The sequence below is a fragment of the Cariama cristata genome, unplaced genomic scaffold (genome assembly GCF_000690535.1).
Source record: "Cariama cristata isolate BGI_N322 unplaced genomic scaffold, ASM69053v1 scaffold15682, whole genome shotgun sequence".
NCBI classification, from domain to species: Eukaryota; Metazoa; Chordata; class Aves; order Cariamiformes; family Cariamidae; genus Cariama; species Cariama cristata.
This window is the reverse complement of record NW_009605697.1, coordinates 121,614-124,103: the sequence shown is the minus strand read 5'-3', so window position 1 is coordinate 124,103 and position 2,490 is coordinate 121,614. Positions and strand designations below refer to the sequence as shown.

At 37.8% G+C, this 2,490-nt stretch overlaps 1 protein-coding gene across 1 annotated transcript in view; it reads left to right on the top strand.

The window, feature by feature from the left end:
- STAU2 (staufen double-stranded RNA binding protein 2) overlaps window positions 1-2,490 on the top strand; it is a gene marked incomplete at its 5' end in the record, with an annotated part of 101,609 nt that overhangs the window by 3,124 nt on the left and 95,995 nt on the right. Inside the window, one exon of the mRNA XM_009696087.1 lies at window positions 286-417. Coding sequence (XP_009694389.1) covers window positions 286-417 — 132 coding nt within the window. The remainder of the gene's footprint in view (window positions 1-285; window positions 418-2,490) is intronic.

The following is a 2,490-nucleotide window of genomic DNA, read 5'->3' as shown; positions in this document are numbered from 1 at the left end:
ACGGGGTTGACACAGAGACTGGTGGAAGAGAGAGACAACTGTGTGTGCAGTGAGATAGAGAAAAATGTAGCTCTTTGATACGAGTTTGGGGACCTTCTGAAAAGTATAAACGAGCTCCTCTGGGTGAAGAAGTGTTGTAGTCCCCTTTTGTGCTATTTTTACTTTGTCAAGATTGCATCTCCATCAGAAGAGCTGACAGTTGTTGGTAGGTCAGCAAGATTATTACGTGGTGATATTAACGAGTCTTGCATTTATTGTGATTATGATGAATGTTTTCTTTTTAAGGTAAAAGTAGGCAATGAGATTACTACTGGAACAGGCCCGAACAAGAAAATAGCTAAACGAAACGCAGCAGAAGCAATGTTGCTACAGCTGGGTTACAAAGCCTCTACTCCTCTTCAAGACCAGCCAGAAAAGGTGAGAACTAATTGCTGATGCCCGCATTTTACCCTTGTCTAGATTTTTTAGCTGCGTCAGCTAATCACTTAGTAAGAACGGAAGCTTAAACTTGTCCACCCTTTGGTTTTTTTGGGAGTTGCTTGTCAGAGATCAGCCACTCTATAGGTACACTTAGTAGTAAGTGCAGCCTCTCCTTCTGTAAGGGTAATTAAGAACAGAAAGGTGGTTCCATAGGATAGTGTGTGTGCAAAAGTGTAGATGTGATGCGTGCACCTGTTTCTACTTACAAATCAGGATGAACATGCCTCTTGCTTTTATTCCATTTTGGGCATCCATGAGAGTACTGAGAGGAATGATGTTGGTAATTTTCATACATGAAGTAGCCCTAGGAGTCAATGTTTGTCTTCCCATTGCATATACACTAAAAGCATTCCAGAAAAATCATGGCGATTTCAGGTTTGATGACTGAGAAAGAAAATGTGTGTCTTTTTTTTTTCTTTTGTGGAGAAGAAATTACATTTTAAATTCATGTGTTGCAGGTATGTATTTCCATTTAGTGATGTGCCACTTAGCACTCTTCTCCTGTCTTGAGTTTATTGATGGGAGGTTTTGTAACCAAAATTGGGTGTTAAGGTTTTGCCTTTTGTATCCTGAAAAGTTATGTGGTAAGGTATTTGAGTAAGCTGTGGACTCTGAACAGCTTCTGTCATATGCAGTCACTGCATGTATATATTTTGATCATAGCTTAAATGTTTGCTTAAATGTTTGTGGCTGCACCAGCTAGCTCAGGTCAGCAGAATATTCTGCTGGGGTCTAGGGACCACATGATAAAGCTGAATATAGTGTATATCTGTATGTATCTTCTGAGACACCCTTTCTTTTTCTTTAAAAAAAAAAATAGAGAGAGAGGAAGATACTCTGTTCTATACATTCTGTACTCCTAGCCAGGAAAAGATAAATATCATACTGGTTACTTGGCTCCACCACCTGTTTCCCTCTCCTTTGAGAGGAGCAGCTCTACGTATGCTATTCAAACTCACCTTCACTGCATTCTTCACTATGTATCTTAGTCATATACAAGTGTGCAGTACTCTAAACAGAGTACTTGGAAGCTAGATGGTGTTCCTACTGAGAACACATGGTGCAGTCATAGCCATTTTAAAAAAGGCTTGTGATAGAGTCAAATGGTAATTCCTTTTCACCAGAATGCTGTGACTTTTCTATTGTAGAAGATACCTTCTACTACTTTCGACTTTCTCTTCACTGCCAGCTTGGCCAAAGGGCATTTTGAAAAACAAAGCAAAACAGAAAAGTAGAAAAACATAGGTTTTCATTCTTGGATTTCAAATTGGCTGAACTATTTTTACTCAGTAATTTTCAGAGATAAAACCTGAAAAAATTCAGCCCACAACATAGTTGCTTTGGAGAGCTCTACACAGTGAAAACTTGTGGTTCCATTGAAACCTATTAAAAAAGTTGAGTGAGTGGCCAAAAAGGAGCACTTCTGCTTCGCTTCGCTCCATTTATTAAACTATTGCTTGTAAGTACATTTTCTTTAAAAAAAATAGGTTTAATTATGTACTTGCAGATGTAGATATCTTAGATTTGATAGAATAGCATACAAAGGACTAATATTATTCTGAACACAATGAGCAAACATGATACCGTATCCAAAAAATGTGAACTGCTCAAATTTTATGTGGTGGCAGTATTCAAGATCATAGCACAAATTTTTATGGCTTTGTTGGGGTTGAGGACATAAAATATCTAGAACATCTGACTTTATCTTCTGTATATATCAGACTGAACATATTTGCAGATACACAAGTTGGTTTGTGTAGCTGAAAGCATTTTAATTCTCAAACTAAACTGTGCTGGAGAAGAGGGAAAATAACCCTTAGATCTCTACCAATATGAGCATTGCAAAATTCCTTTCATACAAATTGCACAATAAAGATGTGCCATTACAAGATACTCGTTTCTCTCTTTGAATCCAAAATGGGGCCCAATGCAGATTAGCTGACGTATCAGGTTAACGTCTAAATGGACAATTTTCACTTGCGGTGTTTTTGATGCTTTTAAAAAAGGCAA